This window comes from Mixophyes fleayi, chromosome 7, assembly GCF_038048845.1.
Source record: "Mixophyes fleayi isolate aMixFle1 chromosome 7, aMixFle1.hap1, whole genome shotgun sequence".
Taxonomy (NCBI): domain Eukaryota; kingdom Metazoa; phylum Chordata; class Amphibia; order Anura; family Limnodynastidae; genus Mixophyes; species Mixophyes fleayi.
In genome coordinates, this window is record NC_134408.1 from 108,956,787 (window position 1) to 108,979,251 (window position 22,465).

The following is a 22,465-nucleotide window of genomic DNA, read 5'->3' on the forward strand; positions in this document are numbered from 1 at the left end:
TCATACCAGTTGATGGTTTTCTTATTATATATATTGTGGTGACCCACTCATCTACGCAGTCCAGGTACATTATTGGTGCGAATCATACAAGTTCAGGGTTTTTAATTTATATTGTGGTGACCCACTACTCTACGCAGTCCAGGTACATTATTCGGTGCGATTCATACCAGTTGATGGTTTTCTTATTATATCTATTGTGGTGACCCACTCCTCTACGCAGTCCAGGTACATTATTCGGTGCGATTCATACCAGTTGATGGTTTTCTTATTATATATATTGTGGTGACCCACTCCTCTAAGCAGTCCAGGTACATTATTGGTGCGAATCATACAAGTTCAGGGTTTTTAATTTATATTGTGGTGACCCACTCCTCTACGCAGTCCAGGTACATTATTCGGTGCGATTCATACCAGTTGATGGGTTTCTTATTATATATATTGTGGTGACCCACTCCTCTACGCAGTCCAGATACATTTATTGGTGCGAATCATACAAGTTCAGGGTTTTTAATTTATATTGTGGTGACCCACTCCTCTACGCAGTCCAGGTACATTTTTTGGTGCGATTAAGACCAGTTGATGGTTTTCTTATTATATTGTGGGGACCACTCCACTACGCAGTCCAGAAAGATACCTTGTTGCAACGTTTTGGACTAATAACTATATTGTGAGGTGTTCAGAATACACAGTAAATTAGTGGAAATGCTTGTTATTGAATGTTATTGAGGTTAATAATAGCGTAGGAGTGAAAATAAGCCTAAAAACTTGATTTGTTAACTTTTTCAAAAAAAATCCGAATCCAAAACCTTAAATCCGAACCAAAACCTTTCGGCAGGTGTTTTGCGAAACAAATCCGAACCCAAAACATCACGGAAATCCGAATCCAAAACACAAAACACGAGACACCAAAAGTCGCCGGTGCACATCTCTACCTAAAACCATGTTTAAAGGACGTGTTGCTGCTCATTAACCAGTGCTGTGTACTTGCCCCCCAGGCCAGCTGGCCTCTGCATTATGCCACCTACCAGGATTTGTGTTAATGGAGCAACGCTAGTAAATTTGCCAAGTGCATCTTCTGGCACGGAAGGGATTGGCAGGAAGCAGGTTTAAATGTTTTAACAAGTAGGGAAGAATGAGACTGTTTTCTCCAAAATAAATCTTAATATTACTGGTATGTTTCTGTGTATTTTATGCTAGAAGCAGCATTTTAACAATACTTCCCTAAGGCCTCTTTATCCCATGGTGGATACACAAACTCTTTGTATTTGCTGCATTTTCATATCTGTAAACAGTGTCAGCATTTTAGCAGTTTTATAAAACACATCACGCAGTAACCCTGGGACCCTCCAAAGATCTGTACTTTGAAAAACAAAACAAGGAACAAAGAATAGTGCTTTACATTTTCTCCCCATGTGTAACTCATTTTTAATATTAGCAGCTGAAGTGGTACAGTGCTAAGCTGTCATTATTTTGGATGTAGACAAGAACTGTGGGACATATTTATCAATGTATGGCGATATGGCTGATTTTCTATCGCCACTTATAGGAAATCCTTTAGCTCTGCGATTCATCAATAAAATATCACTGGGTTAGCCGAGGGATACTGGCTGGGAGTGGAAAGGGTTAACTTACAGCTGTGCCGGGCATGTCTCTGGGGATATGCGGATGTGTGACGCACCTAGCTAGGATTTTATTCTGTTATTGCCCCTTTGGCAAATCTTACTGTCAGCAAGGGTCACTGCAAGTGATGCCAATGCCATCGCTGGTGGTACCCGCATGATAGAACAAAGCAGGTCATTGGTCTTTATCCCGTTTGATAAATTGACTATTGCATAGGAAAAAGGAGAAAACTCGATGGATAGCAATCCCAATTTTAAATTTATTCCTGAAGTGACAAGAACAAATAAATACAAAAAGGTGATATCTGATCGCTAGTATAAAAGCCACTGCCTTTTCTGCAGAAATATGTGGCAAGTGTGTTTTGTTAACCTTTGTACTGTAGCAAAGTTATCTAATTATCAGATCAGAAAATCTGAATAGTTGGATATAATATATACACAGCTAGGAGGTGATCTGCATGTCCCTCAATGTGACCCATTTAACTTGGCAAAACTGGTACAGCACAGCTATTATGTAGCACGTACAGTGGCGAGTGCTTAAACAGGAGCCTAGTTAATGTAACTGAGGGCTCTGTGCAGAGGATTCAAGGACATCAACAGAAATGTCGCACATGATAGTGCACTATAACCCATACCAAATAATCAGATGCTCGTTATCATTTTATAAACTGTATATGAAATACCTCAAACTGTGATAGGATGCTGTGGTATGCCTGGCAATATTCACGTTTCACCCTCTCATAGTGACTGGAGAGTTTCACATGTTGAACGTCCCGATCAATTCATTTTCCTTGGACACTAGTCGTAACTGTCTCCAATAAAGCTGTCCTGTGCCCACGTTACTCTCTATATCTCTACAATCTGTTGTTTTTTTTTAAATAAGCAGAGGTGGAAACAGAGAGGAGCGACAGACAGCTGAGAGTAAGTAATATTCTCTGGATGACAGGGCGAGCGACAGGAGGCTACATGACTGCTAGTGATATGACGGCTAATATTCCTCATATCATTTCATATGTGTATATCGGGCATATTGGCTATGTGGGTATTTTGGCTATTTGGGCATATTGGGCCTGATTCATTAAGGATCTTAAATTAAGAAGTTTCCTATTTAAGTCTCCTGGACAAAACCATGTTACAATGCAAGGGGTGAAAATTAGTTTTCTGTTTTGCACATAAGTTAAATACTGACTGTTTTTTTCATGTCGCACACAAATACTTGATAGCTTATTTGTACATTGAAATTTAAAGTTGATATTTGTGTGCTACATGAAAAACAGTCAGTATTTATCTTATGTGCAAAACAGAAAATTAATTTGCACCCCTTGCATTGTAACATGGTTTTGTCCAGGAGACTTAAATAAGAAACTTCTTAATTTAAGATCTTTAATGAATCAAGTCCATTGTCTTTATACTGACATGAGAGGCTACTTTGAGTTATTTTGGCTGCATGGGGCATATTAGCTATCTGGCTGCATGTAATGCTATATGGAGTTTTACTGGTTATGTGTTAGCATATGAGCTTATATGGAGTTATACTGGCTATATGTTGGCTTATAGGCTGTGAGTGTGGGTATATGGGGCTATATGGAGACATTTCATGGGACATTTTGTATCTTATGTACATATGTAATTGTTTCCGTCATACTGTGCACATTAAATCATTAAATATTTACATTTTTACAGTATATAATTTTATTTCCTACCAAGGATAGCAGAAGCATCACTGCTTATGTCACTCATTCTGGGGCTTATGTTAAGCTGAACATAAATTGCATTCTTGGCTTATAAAGCACTTTGTTACTTCTGGGCAAGCTCATAAAGCACTAGTTCCAACACTAGTGGGTTCTACGTATATGCAGATATAAATAAGAGTATTATATGGCAAGAATGCAATTTGCGTTCAACTTAACATAAGCCCTTCAGTGTTGGAAGCTCCCCCTAAACCTTGGCACCCTAGGTTCACTTAGTGGTAGCGCTGGCCCTGTATGTTATATACTAATTTCTATGCTGCTATAAGTATGTGGGGTAAATATGTCATTATATATTACATTCAGTTTTACTGTAATAGCATGATAAGATATATTTTCAGTGGCACGCTTTCCTCATCATAATACTTTACAAGATCACTTTTCCCATGCGCAGCGCACTACATAAATCATTTTTAATAACAGTTTATTTGACTGTAATGTCATACAATAATTCTAAGGCACGCAGTGTCAAAGCAAAATCTTAACCTGAATTTTTACCTATTATTAATGCTGGTTAACTTGTCACAATCTTGATTATCTCATGTCTGTGAAAATATATGATTATAATCAGTTAACTGAATGCAGAGCAGGTACATGTACATTTTAACTCACTTGTGCTTGTTGCTCATATAAACAGCTTGCAGACAGCTGGTAAATGGTTCTAGTGCTCTGATTGGCTGCCGGTTAGTTCTAACTTCGACACTGACGCTCCAATAAACATACCTCCCAACTATCCTCATTTAGAGATGACAATCCTGATTTGAGGGCTCTATACGGCGATACTGCCACAGACATCGTTGTCCCGTAGTGGGAAAGTTGGGATGTAGGTCCCGTTCGCCGTCTAGACCTGTCCGCTGGGGAATTTGGCACGCCCCAGCGTGACCTTGCTCCGTGACACACGGCCATACCCCTCGTGTGCGTTGTCTTGCGCCCCTTCAGACAATACTACATTATAGAGTGAACAGAGTGCCTCAAATGAGGTCTACAGTCAAACAAAATGGCCACCCCCTACAAACATTATCTCTCTTAAAGTACTGTCATAGACTGGATGTGCACATGAATAGAGATGGAGGCACAACAAGCGAAGCTTTCTTATGGTAATTAAGCTTTGCTTACTCTGCACAATCCACTAATGCTTAGAAGAGGTAGCAATTAATATTCCCTCTTTTATTGGAAGGTTGCAAGAAGTAGCAGTCACTCGAGCAGAAAACAAACCAATTGTTATTATTTTTTTAGGTTATCACTTTGTGTACTAGGGGACTACAATGTTGTTTGCTGCTTATAATGCAATCAGGCATCACAGCAATTTAGGCAAGGGACTGCTGAGCAGCAGAGAATGGAACCTTTGTCTCTAGCGGCTGAGGTATTTAAATGAAAAATGGATTTATTAGGTTGGAACACTGTGTGTTAGCTGCTACCTTTTACCTTTGGGAAAGCTTGCATGATTTAGACTCAGCTTAAATGATATGTGTAATGAGTTTTGTAGTTTCATTTCATCCATAATTAGACAGAGATCCTGATGAAAAGGCTGTTCTCCAACATTTAATGTTCAGGGAGTGTCCTGGATTTCCCTGGCTGGGAACACTTGGGTGTGTTCTGCTTACAGTATTCATATCTCTGCGCACTGGAGAACAATGGGTTACCCATCCAGAAAGTAACACAGAAGACGAGATTACTATATTCATATCATGAACTGTAGCTCACATGTTAGGAAGACTGACAGTATCTCCCACCATTCCTTCTCTCCTCTGAGTCAGAAGTTGCCTGCACATGGCTCACATCAGTGGGTGACAAGTTCTTCTTGTATCTTTCCCTGCCCCCATCAAAATCTGCTTCCCTTATCAGTTGCACCAACCTCAGACGGAGGAAAGCATGGAAATAGCTCTGTCTCGTACGTCAATGAATCACTTTTGTACATTAGAAACATTATTTCTTTAGACCTGGATGTCATGAAAATAGCAGTCCAGAGGGTAAATTTATCAAGCTGTGGGTTTGAAAAAGTGGAGATGTTGCCTATAGCAACCAATCAGATGCTAGCTATCATTGTGTAGAATGTACTAAATAAATGGTAACTCGAATCTGATTGGTTGCTATAGACAATAGTTCCACTTTTTCAAACCTGCAGCTTGATATTTTTTTCCCCCATAAATTATTCAGGTCAAGCAAACCAATGTAGAGAATGCCATACAGTGGACATTGTTATGGGAGTAACACTTAATCACTAGGCCCCATTACAAAATTTGGGGGTGGGCGGTGTAATGTGGATCCACTTTGCTCCTCGGAGCCTGCAGTGGCCTGTTGTGCACGTGCAATCAACCACTAGGACCTGTTCCGCACTGTCAAGTTCCCTTCTCCCCTTTCATATGGCACTATTCCAAGGTGGAACTACCATAGTTGAAGGAGTTATACTACTGGGGGTGGGGGGTGGGGTGAGGAAATGAAAGATGAGGAGTGCTCCCAACAGCCCCTGTAACAACTGCACCCCCTGCAACCACTCTAGTTCTGCCTTTGGACATGGTCCAGGATAGGCAACTCATGGAACAAGAGCCGTTGCTGACCGACATCTCCATTGTGTCTGACTGAGCTCAGAGAACAGTAACAAGTGGTGGCCATAAATGTGCTTCTTTCCAACACTGAACTTGAAAAATTCACCCAGAAACTGCAGATGCCAATTGCCACAGCAGTCTCCAAGGGAACTTTATAGTCTCTGCTGTTGCCCCCTAATCGGATGGCTCTACTTCAAATGCATATACACTGGTACTGTCAGCCGTATTTCTACAGATAAGCAATATGCAGCACATATCAATTTTTGCAGCAGAGTTTTGTAGAGGTGTGAACAGGCCCGGCGCTCCCATTAGGCAAGGTTAGGCACTTGCCTAGGGCGCCGGGCTCTGGAGGGCACCACAGAATGGTAAATGACTTTAAAACTGTGCGGCGACCGCTGACCATACCTGTCATGGCCGCCGCACAGCATTCAGATGCATGGGGAGGGGGGAAGAGGCTATTGCTCACCACCGCCGCCTCTCTGCTCCGTCTCCTCCACTCACTAGTGTCAGTGAGTGGAGGGGAGGAGACGGAGCAGAGAGGCGGCGGTGGTGAGACAAGGTAAGGAAAGACGGTGTGAGGAGGGAGACGATTTTTGCAGGGGTGGGGGGGCGGCACCGATTTTTGCGGGGGGGGGGGGGGGGCGCCGATTTGTAAAAAATGCCTAGGACGCCATGGACCCTAGCACCGGCCCTGGGTGTGAAGTCCTACTTTTGCTTTGTCATGTAATGCCCGTTCACTCTATATTTATAAATACATAATTCTCGTTTTTTATTGTCTATGAATAGGTGTTGAATACATCCTGCAGTGAGGTTATTACTGGCAACACGCGCCATATTCCACTGGTGAAACATGCACAATTTAGTGTGCAAATGCGGAATGAGGTGAATATGTTACAAAAGCGTTTCACAAACGTTGCCCGTCTATAGATATTTCTCTTTATATAGGATTAGAATTGAAACATGGCCTTTAACACGTCTGTGGAGATTGAAGTTATTTCGTATTACAGTTACATTAAAGCCTAAATAATGAAAGAAATAACATTTTAAATTTACCCGCAGAAAGCTAAGGTTGCGTCCATGCTCGATGCTGGTGATCTCCAGATTGCCCATCACCACTTCACAGTTTTCATAATACTTGCGCAGGGCCTTGTACTGCTGTTCCAGATCTGACAGAGAGCTTAATTTGTTCTCCGTTCCTGTACACACTGCAAGAGGAAAAGGGGAGAGGTGAGTATGCACTTCTAGAATGGAAAGCAAACAGCGTTCTGTGCACAGGATCTAGGATGTGAACAACCAATTTAATGTTAGCGCAAATTACACATACATGCCTCAAATGTGTGGATACAACTTCATTAGATTTTCATCACATTTAGCCAAATATTTTCTTTTTATATAAAATATGCCATACATCCGCTCTTATGGCAATTTACTTATCAAAGTATTTACCTCTGTATAATGCATCCAAAATGTTAATTTGTGGATATATATCTTAAGCCTCAGGTACTGACATATGCACAGTTTCCCTGTAGAAACTTCTAAATCTGAATAGTTATAGAACACTTAAAACTCATTCACTGATATAACACCCACTGGTCTGCCAGAAAATGTCACTATAATTCCACTGATAGTTTCTTAACTCTCAGGGCTAGATTTACTAAACTGCGGGTTTGAAAAAGTTGAGATGTTGCCTACAAAAACCAATCAGATTCTAGTTATCATTTATTTAGTACATTCTACAAAATAACAGTTAGAATCCGATTAGTTGCTATAGGCAACATCTGCACTTTTTCAAACCAGCAGTTTAATAAATATACCTTTCAGTGTTGATGACATAGCAATCACTGATCTCCAATTAAACATTTGCAACTGGGTCCTTTTAACTTATAGTGTATATGTAAATTCAGGTGCAGAATACAACAGCAGGGGTCTTATCAGATAGCACATGGTATCTCAGCACAGCATATAGTAGTAGCACAAAGCAAAGTCATCATCATCAGCCGCAGCAGCTATTTATATAGCGCCACTTATTCCGCAGCGCTGTACAGAGAACTCCCTCACATCAGTCCCTGCCTCATTGGAGCTTACAGTCTAAATTTCCTAACACACACACACACACAGACTAGGGTCAATTTAATAGCAGCCAATTAACCTATCAGTATGTTTTTGGATTGTGGGAGGAAACCAGAGCACCCAGAGGAAACCCACGCAAACATGGGGAGAACATACAAACGACAGCACACGGGCTGTCTTGCAGACATAGTGGTTACATTCTCCTGCTCTTACAGTAAGTAGTCCTTTGTCAGACATGATCAACTAACTCGCCATATTTTTCTACCTTAAGTTTGTATTCCTGTAGTCTACATTGGGAGTCTAGTGTGTTGACATATATCAACATGTTATAGTGCCCAATGTTTGCTCTTTACTTGATTGCACCATCTGTTATTTTCCATCAGTGTCAGGACAGATTTATCTCTATCTGTATTGATAACGCTGATTTTTATAATCCTGTTCTGCTTGTGAGTAAAGGAAATGTTCCAATGACCCAGACACATGCTGCCAAGCCCAGTGCAGCAGCCTGGTTAATGTTATTCATAATCCTCTCCCCAGGGAAACACTGCAACTTCCAACATTCCTGCCACAAGTGTGGTAGAACTGAGCCCTGGGTCAAAGAGATTAACCTCTTGACTGCTGAAGATGTCCGGCACTATGTCACTCATGATTGGGAATAGAAATAAAGCCATACCACATTTTGGTATATGCAACTCTGACATCATGTCATGTCAAGTGCTGTAGGTTACAAAGCCACACAATTCCTTCTTTGCTTTCTTTTTATTGTATATTTCCATATTCTTTGTCTTATTCTATTTTACGTTCCCCGCAGTAGGTTTTCTGACCTATCGTTATTATCGCCTTCATTGAGGCATATTGTACAGGTGGAATAGAACTTGGTGTACTTGTTGCTGGTGAGAAATGACAGTGTTTTAATTGCTGAAATATATTTTATTTAGCCGTATATCATTATTATACTTTATTTATATTTGGTTTTTTTAAATAGATTCAAGTTGGACTCTATGAATGTTACTGAAATTGCATACAGACAACAATTGTCAGGAGTATGCATGATTGAAGAGAAGTCAAGTTGTTAGCTTTTATTATGGTCATAGTCAAGGCCATCGAATTAGAAGCCAAGCAAATGTGGGATGTAAGTACTGTTGTGTGTCTATAGACATGCACACAGACTTCTAGTCAAAAGAAGAGTTTTTCATATGGAGATTTTCATATATATAAAGTGTTTGTTTCAATAATTTCCACATCCCCATTGTATTTTAAAATAGTTTCCATTTAATTCCCTCCCCTTTCTTTACCTCGGTTTGTTCTATTTTGTCTCTCTTTTCAGGGTCCTTAACTCTCTTATTAGAAATAGACTTGACAAGTAATTAAAGAAATTGATTTGCACACCTCAAACCTTGCCAAAGAAGTGATCTGCCATCTGCAGCCTCAGCTGTTCTTCCTTGAGGTCTCCCCATTCACCTGAACTTGTGTTTAGAACGGGGGGAGCCCTCCAGCAGGTGACCCGACATGAGCACAGATACGGCACATTTTCAGAACACATGCAGCCCTCTGTCCTCTTCTCCCAGCGGCTTAGAATGATTGCATCCATCTTCTTCATTATTTACCCTAGTTGCATTCAACTCTAAACAGGATCATTTGTCTCCAAGTGACCTTCTGCATCCAGCAGTCTTATCGCTAGCTGCTATCAGCTTAGCCAAGGTTGAACATCTGACCTTTATTTTTCTATCAATGCTTTTGGAAAAACACAACCCATATTTTGCTACCTACTTGGGAGCTATGAAGGGTGGTCATTCCCATTCCTTGTCCATTGCTAAAGTGAAAGCCCTTTGATCCACCCAAACCAGTTCCTTCAACTGTACTAACGCATAAGTATCAATCTAAAACCATTGATTGACTTTTATATAAATATATGCAGTCAGACTAAGGCACCTAGACCCAGTGCTGCTGGCCCCATAACAGTTTCATGGACTGCTATTGTTATCTCCCTGATTCTACTCATGTCAAAAGGATACAATTTGGTATTGTTTCTAAAGTTATAACATTTTCATATACCTGAAGGTTCCAAATCAACTTCTGAGCCAAAAAGCAGGAACTTTGCTTATAGTGGTCTACTTTACAAGTGGCATTGCTAAAAACTGTCATTTGAAATGTAGTTATATTAAATATACATGCAGATTTACTATGAAACAGACTATTGTCCCAAGGTGGCAATGACTTAAGCAAATTGTAGGAGAAGTGCTAACTAAAACCTAAAAATCCCAGGTTCCGACAGAGACCAAAAGATTTTGAAGTACATCTTGGGGTCTCAGGACATATACAGTAGCTATAGCTACTTAGTTAATTAGTTAATTGCCATTAATATTAATAATTCTATGTTTACAGTTACTAACTGCTGCAAGATTATCCAGTTACAACTTAATATAAGGTTCTCAGAAATGATTACATGTTTAATTCACTTGTGTATCATTTATTGCATTTAAGTTATGGTTATTACATATTCTGACTTTAGGACCATAGGTTCAAGAAAGTATTGTTCTTTGTCTTAAAAGATCAATATATTGCTATATAAATCATTATATTGTAGAGTAGCTGAGCTTGTTTCCAGCATTGATAGTTGTGTATAATTTGTGTTGGTGCTTCTTTGAGGAAATTAGTAATATACTTGTAGTTATTCCTTTGAGAAAAAGATAATCTCTCTAAATAAAGTTTCCCTGAAAATGGGACGAGCGATGTGTTTCTCTCAGGGAGAATGGAGCTGTCACAAGTTAATTAGCCTACACACTAATTGCCTGCATCTTTTTTGAATGTTGCCTCAAGCTCTTGCAAAGCTGGTGGCCTTCTGTTTTCCAATATGGGGAACGTGGCGTTACATGGGCTGAACTCTGGTCTGAGTGGATTGGAGGAACCTGGAGTCAGGCTGCAACAGACACAGAGAATTTCTATGTTCAACCAGCGGATTTCTGGACACAAAGTTACCAGTGCCAGAGGTAACAATACACGTATAAATGTACCTAGCAGTATAAATTCATATTCACAGATACAATACAATGTTTTATTTTGACTGTGCAAAATAACATTTTTGCTTCCAAAGATGGAAGTAGCCGGTGACTCAAAACAACAGAAAAAATAAAAGACACCTAAATCTGAGCTGACAAAGGCATCTGACCTAAGGTAAACTTAACACGTTTCTGGATTCCTTGTACTTGTTGCATTTGTTCCAGGGGGATTGTTCTATGAAAATGTGCCTCACTGGGATAATGAGATAACTGTTGTCCCCAGTGCACATGAAATCAGCAGCAAGCACCACACTAATGCAGGAATAACAATAATGTACGCTAGGCTTACTAGAATGATATGTTTTTCTTTTCTTTTTTAGCATGTGGTTTGATGGAGCTTGAAATATTGCACAATAGACTTGCTGTAAATATTATTCATACAGTTTATATAACTATTGCATATCTAACACCAAGCATAGTTGGTATAGTTCCTGCCCCTTCTTACAGGGTCCCACCTACTGCTGCAGATTACAATGGAGGACGGCTCTGATCTTCACAGCACCTCCCACCTCTGCTGCTCGGTGTGGGAGGAGCTCTGTACTGATGTCATCACTGGCACGAAGCACAGGATGTCCACATCATAGACCTGCTGCTGTGTAGTACATACTTGCTGACTTCTTGAAGCCAGCGTCCGGGAGCTGCCAGCGAGGAGGTGGGTGTGTGGGGGCGGGGCTAAGCAAATAGAGTAATTGGCCCCGCCCCACAACATAATAACGCAAACAGCAGGAGATGGGGACAAATGCTGCGATTCCCTGAGATCTGCCCACTTCACTAGGAAGTGGACAGATGCGGGAGGATGCCATATTCTCCCGGAATCCGGGAGTCTCCTGGACATTCCGGGAGAGATGGCAAGTATGTTGTAGTGCAATGTAGCAATCTGACCCTTACTCCACCAGACACAGCAGCAGGATAAGAACTGCTGGCAGAGGCAGATTGGGGGAGCAGCAAGAAATGAGACATAACTTCCGACTGTCCCTGCAGTCGGTACAGAGTCTTGTCTGTAAGGGACTGTTTCCAAAAAACGCTAGTTGCAATCAGATGCCAATGCCGATGCCCCCTAAGTGAGCTCACTATGAATCACCAGACTTAGTCACATGAGGCTGAGCGTCGGGAGACTGTCAGAGTAGAGTGTGCTGACTAGAGAAGCTCAGCAAGTAATAAGGAAGATGCCGTTGCAGTGCACTGCATGACGGTGCATGGTGTATGCAGTATGCACTGTATAACTACCAGCAGGAATGCATTGGGTGCAGGCGACTAACCTTTCATGAGAAGATATAAATACATGGCTGAAGATAAATGGCAGGAAATTAATAAGGAAGACATCTAAAAGCATACTTGCCCACTGTTACAGAGACCCCCGAATTCCAGATATGTCTCCCAGACTCCCGGGAGAGCAGGCTATTCTTCCGCATCCTACCCACATCCTAGTGACGTGGGCTTGATGGTGGCCTTCATGACGCAATTTGCAATTAATCACATTATTTTGGCCCCTCCCTGCAGTGAAATTATGCAATTGCTTCATTGTGTCGCTGTGGATGGGCCCAACATTACGCACATTGTGGTGCCCTGCTCCCTCTGCACTCGCACTTATTACCTCCCAAAGGGGCGATAACAAAAGTCGGCAAGCATGCGTAAAAGCCAATCTATTGAAGTCATATGGTACTATAAAATGCAAGTTACACATTTCAGGGCAGTTTCAAGAGTGTGAGGCACACAAGCGAGCATCTGCTGGGTTGCTACAACTGTTGAATCCCCCCTTTATTCACCCGGTCAAACTTTTGCGTATCTTATGCACATATTAATTGCAAATACATTAAAATCTATGCAGCACTGTGCTGGACTCAAAGAAAGCCTCAGTCAAAGCCGTTGATTTAAATATATATTTTATATATATATTTATTTAGCAACACACTGCAAACGTACCGCCTAACATTCAAAAGAGAACTAGAAGGAAATAAATACAGTGATAGAAGGAGTGAATACAGTGCTGTAGCAATGGGGTTAGCAGTTAGCGGTATAGATGCTCGAACCGTCCATGTTTTGATAATTGAACTACTTAGTGGAACTGATTGGGCCATGTTTGAGATGGTTCCATCTTCTTCAACCTGTTCAACAGTGACAGAACCTGACAAACGCAAGTCACAAATTTTGAAACCGCAGTTCGAACTGGGGTCTGTTGGAGATTTTACCAGTACAAGTTTGGGTGTCTTCGAATCAAAAGAGTTTAAATTATGTACCGGTTTGACATTTGTGAACATCTCTAGATACAAGGGCTCTTGGGACTATGGGTCTTTAATATGCTACATAGGCTTAGGGCTGCTTTGTTCCTTCCCTCTTCTTGTGACTGGGGCTGCACCAGCACAGCCTATTTAAGACTTATAGAACATAGAAGGCTTTCTAATTTGTGAGTTTTAGGCGATTACATTGCAACAAGAGTTCAGAACTCTAAAGTCTCTAATATCTAGTACACTGGCTGCTCTGCTGATTCAGCATGTCAAGGGAGCCCGGGGTCAACTTTTGCATTGGGGCCCATGGGCTTTAAGCTATGACACTGACTTATAGTAGATATTGTGGGAGCCAGTGCAGGGATTTGTATAGAAGGAAAAATATACGACAGCTAAAGGAGACACAGTCTAGAGAAAAAGAAGGACGTTTCCAATGGGTCAGAGAGAGGAACCGCTGGTACTAGGTATGCCTCAGTACAGTATATCACTAATTTTTTAAACATCTATTGTATATAAATACAGTATTGTGCAATGTTTCTTGACTCTCACCTTTGCATGTCATTGTGCTCTACTAGCTGCTCCGGCAACAGACAGGTTAAGAACTTTCTGTAAGTAATGTAAAATATTCTGCTGTATATGCCAAATGAAAACTGCTTGACAATTCCTCATTTTCCTTTATTAAATCTAAGGCGATGAGGGGAGATTTCTGTTTCATTAATTCCCTCGTTAAATGCGGTTTTTGTTTAGTGCTTTCAACTGTGTAAGGCCCATTTATTATTGCCGCATGTTCAGAGTGTTTCACTTATTATATCATCAGATTAAACTATCCTAAATAATGAATGAGTCTAATTACTGGGAAGCTGTTAGACAGCGGCGCAGACTGCAGATGGGGTAATCCCGCGGATTACAGTGCTGCCGAGTATCCATCTCTTATAGTTTACATACCGTCAGATGTCACACATTCAAATTCTAGACTTTACAATCTGAAATATTTGTTTGAAACATTAGAATCAGAACAAATGTAGAAAATTACAATTTTCTAACTTTTTTTGCTTTATTTAAAAAAAAAAAAAAAGCAAATTTTTTAATTTACAGGGATTTTTTTTAAAAAAAACAAAACTATGCAATTTCTTCCCAGGGTATCTTTTTCTGTGTTATTAATTAATGAATCGTTGTAAAGTAAAATAAAGTGCTTAAAATATATTTTATTAGTAAATAGTTGTAAAGTACAATAAAGTGCTTAAAAATACATTTTGTGACTAGGGCGATCAGTGATCTTGTGAAATGGAAAACTGTGAGATAATTATTTGGCAAAAGTAGCAGAATTGTGATCAGATTAACATCATGCCAAATGTAATAACAAGCTCTAAATATATCATAGTGAAAATTACAAGTTAAGGTTGGTGTAATTTAAAAATAAAACATACGCGTGCTCATGGTATTTAAACTTGTAGCTCATAATACTACCATGACTAAATTCTGCTAGCTCCTAATTTCATATGTGTATGTTTACACTTTACTGTTGTCTTCTTAGTTCCATGAGGTAATAATAGGCTAATGAGGCCTTTAGTTTGACATTGGTAGTCTGGTACAGAGCAATCTTAAATTCCCCCCACACCTTCCGATTTCTGACAAATTGATTTGGCTCTATGTGTAAGTCCGCATAGAGCCAAATAATCATCATCATCACCATTTATTTATATAGCGCCACTGATTCCGCAGCGCTGTACAGAGAACTCATTCACATAAGTCCCTGCACCATTGGAGCTTACAGTCTAAATTCCCTAACATACACACACAGACAGAGAGAGAGAGACTAGGGTCAATTTATGATAGCAGACAATTAACCTACTAATATGTTTTTAGTGTGTAGGAGGAAATTGGAGCACCCGGAGAAAACCCACACAAACACGGGGAGAACATACAAACTCCACACAGATAAGGCAATGGTCGGGAATTTAACTCTTGACCCCAGTGCTGTTAGGCAGAAGTGCTAACCACTTAGCCAGAGATCCTGTCATTCAACACTTGGGCCTAACAGCCAAATCCAACAGGTCATTATCATCATCATCATTTATTTATATAGCGCCACTAATTCCACAGCGCTGTACAGAGAACTCACTCACATCATTCCCTGCCCCATTGGGGCTTACAGTCTAAATTCCCTAACATACACACACAGACAGACACACAGACTAGGGTCAATTTGATAGCAGTCAATTAACCTACCAGTATGTTTTTGGAATGTGGGAGGAAACCAGAGCACCCAGAGGAAACCCACGCAAACACAGGCAGAACATACAAACTTCTCACAGATAAGGTCGGCTGGATAATGACCAGATATGATGCTGGATTCTCTGTCCCTCCCGATCGATCAGACGTTGATTGAGATCACCAGTTATGACACTCCATATTGTTATCTAAGGTCACTTAGATCTAAAACAACCTAATTAGCTGTCAATCTCCCAGTATATATAGCTTATAAACTGAAGGTGTGGATATAGCCTATGATAAAGACATAGCTTCTTACTTGGTGTGTTCTCATTTCAGCTTCAAACAGTAAAAAAAAAAATCTTACCACCAAATTAAAAGTAAGACACATTTCCTCGTTTGTGCTCAATCCAGGATCTAGTTTCTTCTGCCAATACATCTTGCACCCGCCTGCACAGTCCTGCCTTTTTCTATCTGCCTGCATTTATCTGCGCATTTATATCCCTGATTTATGGAGGCACTCTATACATGGAGACAGAACCATAAATTCTGCCGGATGTCTGTGCATGGAAAATGAACCCTTTCCCTCTCAGAGACACCATGAAAACACAATGGACCAAGTAAGCTAGCCCAGTGGGGGGAAAGACTGTAGACTTCAGGGTAGGAAAGGGTGTGGGTACCATTGTAAGATATATAAGGAAAGATTGGGGTCACCCTTGTGTAAAGACATTCCACTAGTCTATTACACTCCATAAAGCAGTACACCGGCACTTGATAAACAGATAAACTTTAGGCACAGTATAGTCACGTGACTTCTTTGCTTATGTTTTTATCTTCTGGTTATAGATTATTAAACCACCAGAAGGTTTTGGACAGGGTTTCAGATTATTCACTAAAATGAGTTTCATTTATTCACATGTCTTTTCTAGAAACTTATTTAACAATATTTTAATCATTTTACCCTAAAGCTGACAGTTTCTCCTACTAGGGCATCTGCATTACATGCAACGTTAAATACTTTGCATTAGTGTCAGAATATGCTATAATTAATAAGGCTATAGCTGGATGTTGCTTTAGGTGTTTCTGGTGACAGTAAAATGTATTTAGGATGTGCTGGTCAATGTTGAAATTGTGGAATCTATCTATCTATCTATCTATCTATCTATCTATCTATCTATCTATGGCTAGCTTTAGATAGTTTAGTTAATTTCTTATTGCAGTAAACACTATTTTATCTGTTCCTATATATAACATGCCTGTAATGTTTTGAATGCATAGGGATACAAATGTGACTGATTGATTTATAACTAAACTTTTATCTTCTGCTAAATCATATGATTATATTTTGAAAGGCTACTGTGATTTGTAGCATGGTTAAAAAATGACAGATCCTTCATTTCCTCTGCAGAATCAAGACACAATAACTGCTGCTATGAACCAGCAATATGTCCAAGGTTTACACATGGCTACAATATTAATCCCACTCATATTCATAGCACTGAGGACGTTCAGCATGATGAGCTGGGTGATGTTATTATGGGAGCTGAGGGATCTTTTATGTATTAAAAAAAAAAAGCACAACACGCAACAGATAAGGAAACTTAGACGTCTTCTGGGACTTGATTTACAGCATTTATTTCCAAGATAAGTTTACAGAAATAGTATTTAAATATACAGTTTCTGGATCCCAGGCCTTGGTAAAACTCATTACACTTATCATTGCCAAGAGCTTATTGGCTCTGTGTAAGGAAGAACCCTTAATCTCTCCCTGACTCCTAAGGCTGTCCGGCCTCTCTCGTTCTCTCGCCCAGTCCAACTTATTGTTGAGTTTCATTCTCCCTGGGTCAGCATAAAACACACATCTAATCGCTCACAGTTATCTATCGCTCTGCGCTCTTGTCTGAAACAAAGCACAATATCAGGACTGTGCATCTCTTCTCGTTCCCTACGTGTCTGTCTATTTTCTGCCAGAGTAAAGAACAAATTTCACCTTTGATAATATATGTTTCCAGTGTTCTGGCTTCCCTTACTTCATGTTCTACATCTCCCTCTTTCTCCTTTTCTTCTTCTCTCTGCAGATTGCAATTTAAAGTGGAAGCAGCCTCCCCTTCAGCATTGTTTCTTAAGAAGGAACTAAACTTTGTTAGGGCACCATAGGCATGAGGATGAAAAGAGGAGAGGAACACAATAAAGTAGTGGATTCCTAATCTTCACTCCTCAGAGACAGGTGATTGACAGGTTAGAAGGAAGAGTACAGACTATCATCCCTCCTGCAAAGTGACAGCCCCCTTCACATCTTCACCCTCAGTAGAGCATGTTCATACCTCCATTTTAAAAAGCCAAGTGTAAAGTTTCAAAAACATTGATGTGGGGGTGGGGTGAAGGAAGACAGATTTTAAATTAATTGTTTATCTTAATTTTTATCTAACACGCATTAGCCTGGCATGGGAGCTGAGGTGGCGCTACGAGCGTATTAGCCCGGGGCAGTCTGAACCCTGGATCAGGCCCTGAATTTACCTGCCATATTTGTAAGCAGGCCAAAATTTAGCTGTATCAAAATAAAAACAAAATCATATTACACTGGCTGCTTCAATGCATCTAGTGACACTAAAGCTCTTTGCTGAAATTGTGCTTCTTGTACAGTATTTTCCGCAAAGTGGAAAACATATGCAAAATAAATAAACCGCTCAGACAAGGAGTAACCCATTACTTGAAATGGTGATGTTCCTGGAATCAAACCCAGGGTCATAGGTAATGATTTGAATAAGTCGTTGCCCCCTATATTCTAAGCAAGTTCAATGAATTACTCTTTGTTCCCCTTCTACAGATCGTGATCATATCTCACTATCTACCACCCACATACAACAGCTCCTGTATAACACCAAAACGCCAACCTCCTGCAAGCAGCGCTCAACATCTACAGACAGATAATTTTGGTAGGTGTTTTTTAATAACCTTCCTGTTATTGGGTTCCAATAAAGCAAGCCTCTAAGCCATCCCTACAACAGGATTGAGAAATGTGTTTTTATCACTTAGAACTGAAGCTTTCACATGATGACATTTTTTGTGCACAGAAATCAGTTGGGTTGTTCCTTTTTGCAGGCCATAAAAGCACATTAATACGAAGCATAGGTTATTTTTTATAGTAAAAAGACCTGTTTTTATTAAAATAGTTTACAATAAGTGTACAAAGCGGCACAAACATGTTTTGCCGTAATATTGCCTGGCAATATGTAATGGAATGGTAGAGCTGTCTTTAATTCCGCAGAGGTATGATGATGAATTAAAATTACCACTGTCAGTGAAGGGGTTAGCAGCACAGATTGTAAGTAGTGAGTACCTATCCTGACACATGGCGTCCTTGAATATACTGGCGTCTTGCTGGAAGATGACAGTGAAGGTCAGCGAATGTAATTTGACAATAATGAGAGCACTAGAATATTAGACAGAACCTCCCCTGAGCCTTGTGCAGCTTCCAGCACGACAGACGGTGAGAAATATGACACAGAGACAGTGGACAAAGCCCAGGAGGGGCCAATGCAGACGTCACAAATATCAGTCCTAGCTCTTCTATACTGGCCAATGTGTGGGACCTCATGTCAGGAAGCACAAGACAGATCTCTTCATCTATCAATGGCTGCTCATGAGCCATATATATATATTATTATATGAATAACAGAACAGGGACTTGAGGGTCACGTGACCGATATTTATAAACCTGAACATTTTCCACTGCACAGATAAATGTCTAAGATATGACAGTGGCAATTATTATCAATTCATCAAAATGTTTTCCTTACACTGACTGACAGATATATGGCTGGATAGGTGCTATTACTATTTTAGAGATTACAGATGGATGGCACATATATTCTACTGTGTGTGTGGTCCAGTAAACGTGGCTACCACAACATAGTATGTGGGTGAATAAAAGTCTTATACATATTGGAAATTCAAATAATTCCAATGTCATGTACTAAGATGTATGCTAGTAGAATATTGCAACAATTTGCAATGGTCGTCCAAACAGACAAGGCAATGCCATCTATATTTCCATATGGTCCACAAATATTACGCTCAGATCTGGAAAGTCAGTCTGGATAACACACAATTCACTTATTTGTGTCAAACTAACGTTATGTGTTATAATAAATAAAACCACATCAATGAATACATATGAGTATATTTGTATATATAAAGTGTATTAACACAAATTTGCCATTTCCTCTTGAATTCCATTTATCCCGCTGCCTGGCTCCCAGTGGTTGGGAATCACTGGTTTAGCCCATAAAATGTCTGCTTCTGATGTGTAAAGGTTACACATACACTTTTATTTTTGCTGATCTACTTGTACTTGAAGCAAATTTCTATCTTTCAAATCTATACAGATATTTGTGAAGGTTGCTCCAGTCCTCCAATGCATACTTGTCTACTCTCCCGAAACGTCTGGGAGGCTCATGCATTTCAGGAAGTCCTCCCAGTCCACCGAAAGAGCAGGCCTCCCTCTCGGATTCCGGAACAGACGGGACTTAATTATGTTATTCACGTCATCAGGCCACGCCCCCTCCTGCACTTGCCAATTGAGGTACTAACTGTCTCAGTCCCCTATTTCTCAAAATTAGGAGATATTGAAGATTTTCTATCTCTGTTTATCGCAGCAATAGAAAATCTTCTATCACCCAATTTAACAATAAAGGTCTTGTTCCATGGAAAAGCTTCGCCAGACAGGCCCAGCGATAGCGATCACGGGTAGGGAGGGCTTCTTAAATAGAAAAAATTGCATCTTCAAGACCCCATCTGCTTTAGAAGAGAGTGAAGGAGGATGGTCTACTTTGCCGGGAGTCCTAAAGGACTCCCCAAAATTCATGGGTTCCCCCCATCAACCCTCTTTACCAGTAACCTCAATATTCAATGGTGCAAAGAAAATGACACAACACATACAACATTGCCTGCTATTCATATAACAAGTTTCCACTATTTTGAAATAGTTCCCCTGTATGACACTATACAGATTGCACAAAATTCTGCAAACTGCATTAAACAACTTGACAGACCTAGAAATTTTAGAAGCCTTCTTTGGCAGCGATGGGGTTAATTGAGTGCTGACTGATAAAAGGACCCAGAACCTATGGATCCAGTGATGACAGATAATAGTACTATGAAGGACTAGGTCAGTGATTCTCCCAAAATGTCACAGGCATGTCTGGTGTCCCAGCCTGGTGCTAGAGATTTATTTTATCTGCACTAGGAACTGTAGCATGAAGGGGAATCTCAAACTGCGGCCTGGCAGGAGACTCCAGAATGGGCACACGGCTAATGGGAACTCTCCGGCTGGCTGCCGCTACGATTTAAATGTTCTGTAAAATTACCGCCATGATTTCAATGTCATTGCGATGTGTTTTTATGATTATGAGCACTGGCTGCCTTTTAATAACGTTTGGTTAAACACCTCAGAAACTGTGCTGCAGAACGCTGGGTGCTGCCTGGAGAAGTCACCGCTCTTTATTAACCCACTCTCTCCCACCCAGAGCTGTGTCAGAGCTGAGGCCTGTCTGTATGAAAGTGCTGGGACTCTGCTAAGTACAGTTATTATGGTAGGTTTCCAGGGGTGAGACCACCAGCAAAGTATTAGTATTGGTAAAGTAATTGTTTTTTTGTAAAATAGGTTGTTTAAATGGGAAAACCATACAGATATGACTGGCAAGCAGTAACTGAGCAGCTATCAGAAATATCCTTGGGATAAAGACTAGCAGGAAAATCTTGGACGGACCACGCAAACCAGTATCCTCTGCTAAATTCATGACATATTGGGACATGTAATATATAAGGAGTTTACCTAACCCATCATAAGTACCTGTCAGTATGTCTGCTTCACTTTATCACTCAACTGTGAGTAATTAGTGATAGCTAAGACATTCTACCTCTTATTGGCCCTGGGTGCCTCGATCTTAAGGTGTGCAGGCTTTTTTGTTTGTGTCAGAAATGTGGGCAGTGAACGTCATTTATGACGTGCACTGGATGCAGACCTCAATACACCCATGTTCTAGAGCGGTGCTCCAAGACGGTGCGCCCAGTGCACCCCTACTCTCCGCTCTGGGGAGACACCTGCATGAAGAACTAGAAGTCTTCCTAGGATTGCAGGGAGAAGGGAAAATCTTAGGATGCGCACTGTGCCACAGTGTAAGTGTTACATCAGAGTCCAGCCTCCTACCAATTTATAACCACCCCTTTCATTATATTTAACGTTTTAGTATCTCAAACAAAATACTGCTTGGCTTAGTCTCATTTATGGCTTAAATTAATCATGAGATAAAGGGGAATTTTGTTTATTTACATGTATCACTTTTGTGTTTGAATATTTTTTTTCATTGAGCAAAATGCAGCAAATTTGAGAATGGGGGGGTGGGGGTTACAACTATTAGGAACATTTTAAAGGAAAAATAAATGCAGGTAGCCTAGTTATCCAGTCTAAGGTAGCCCACTATGAGACCGGCGCAGCCAGCCCCTGCCCCTGTGCACCAGGAAATACACTTCTATGCTGAAGGGCAAATGAAAAAGGCAAAATGCCTCCCATAAAACTTAAAAGTATAGAACCAATCTCTCCACTGGCTGAAACTTTGCTGTACATAGCAGGTAAAGCCCCCACTCTGCCCAATTCCTGCCATCAGTCGGTGCACACTTCTTCAACTCCGCAAATGCTGTCATTATTGTCCCTAAACACATGTGCTGCTGCGGAAATCTAAGTGTGTGTGTGGTTGTAAATTGTACAGCGCTTGGGAATATGTTGGCGATATATATATAAAGGGACTTTGATAACTTTCACAAAAAGACATCATAATACAGGCAGTGAGCAGGGGTGATAGTGTTATATCATCTGTAAATGACAGGGTCACAAAGTGCTGGCTCATTAACATGGTATCATGGACATTTAAGATTTCATGGTGCAATATATTGCCATGACTTATCATAAACATTAGCGTTACGGTT

The 22,465-nt window shown here is 40.4% G+C and overlaps 1 protein-coding gene across 3 annotated transcripts in view; it reads right to left on the reverse strand.

Annotated features, from left to right (window-relative positions):
• Positions 1 to 22,465, reverse strand: part of ERBB4 (erb-b2 receptor tyrosine kinase 4) — a 634,946-nt gene that overhangs the window by 355,054 nt on the left and 257,427 nt on the right. For all 3 annotated transcript variants that reach the window (XM_075180320.1, XM_075180321.1, XM_075180319.1), the window contains exon 2: positions 6,967 to 7,118. In XM_075180320.1, the coding sequence (XP_075036421.1) occupies positions 6,967 to 7,118 (152 nt within the window). The remainder of the gene's footprint in view (positions 1 to 6,966; positions 7,119 to 22,465) is intronic.